This window comes from Entamoeba dispar, genomic scaffold (assembly GCF_000209125.1).
Source record: "Entamoeba dispar SAW760 scf_1105229462057 genomic scaffold, whole genome shotgun sequence".
Classification (NCBI taxonomy): domain Eukaryota; phylum Evosea; order Mastigamoebida; family Endamoebidae; genus Entamoeba; species Entamoeba dispar.
The window spans coordinates 1-1037 of NW_001855002.1; the positions used below are offsets into that span (position 1 = coordinate 1).

Below are 1037 nucleotides of genomic sequence, written 5' to 3' on the forward strand. Positions count from 1 at the left end.
TAAATAATACATATAAATAAAAATTATAAAAATAAAAAAGAATAAAATAAATTGCATAAATAAAATAATGTTAAATATTTTGCATCAATAAATTAAACGCTTTTTTATTGCATATTTCTAATTTCTATAATAAAAAATGCATCATTTATTTCATCATTATTTTCATCATTTATTATCTCATTTTGAATTATTCATTTTTATCTTCTTTCATTTTATATTCTCAACATTCTACTTTTATTCTTTTCATCTTCTTCTACTTCATAATTTCACTTTTTTTCTTTCATGTCCTTCTTTTTCATCATTTCTCTTCATTTTTCTCTTATTTCCTTTTTTCGTAGCCGTTAAAATATAGAATATAAGAATAATCAACAATAATAAAATAATAATAAAGATATAAAAGATAATAAATAAATATGATAAAATAGAAGATATAACAAATAATAAACATATACAATAAATAATAACAAATATTTTAACACAATAAAAAAGAACAATATCAAAAAGAATAAATAAGAAAAGAGTAATAATAATAATAATATAAATGATAATCAATTATAATTTATTTCAACTTCAATTTATATTGTATTTCATTTATTATATTTTTATTTCATTCATCAATATTCAAAACAATATTTTGGTATTCTTTTATTTTTCATTAATTCCTCTTCACATCCACATTCATAAAAACATCCATATTCAAATGAAGTAATTGAAGATGGTATATTAATTGATGTTAATGAATAGCATTCTTTAAAACATTCAATTCCTATTGACGTAATTGATGTTGGTATATTAATTGATTTTAATGATGGACATCTTCTAAAACAACATTTTCCTAATTTACTAATTGATGATGGTATATTAATTGATGTTAATGATTCACATTCATCAAAACAAAACTTACCTAATTTAGTAATTGATGATGGAATAATAATTGATTTTAATGAATAACAGTTAGAAAACAACCACGTCCTAATTCACTAATTGATGATGGATAGTAATTGATGTTAATGATGAACATCCATAAAAACAATCAC

The 1037-nt window shown here is 19.2% G+C and overlaps 1 protein-coding gene across 1 annotated transcript, besides 4 other annotated features; it reads right to left on the reverse strand.

Moving 5' to 3' along the window:
- The first annotated feature begins 12 nt into the window (after window positions 1-12).
- Window positions 13-77: a microsatellite.
- Window positions 78-141: 64 nt separating this feature from the next.
- Window positions 142-314: a microsatellite.
- A 42-nt stretch (window positions 315-356) lies between these two features.
- Window positions 357-538: a microsatellite.
- Window positions 539-550: 12 nt separating this feature from the next.
- Window positions 551-608: a sequence feature (AT_rich).
- A 6-nt stretch (window positions 609-614) lies between these two features.
- On the reverse strand, window positions 615-1021 carry EDI_043610 (uncharacterized protein; the record flags this gene model as incomplete). Its single annotated transcript, XM_001739198.1, has 2 exons — window positions 615-904; window positions 967-1021. 2 exons carry the CDS (start codon window positions 1019-1021, stop codon window positions 615-617), a joined length of 345 nt encoding a protein of 114 aa, XP_001739250.1.
- Between the last annotated feature and the right edge of the window lie 16 nt (window positions 1022-1037).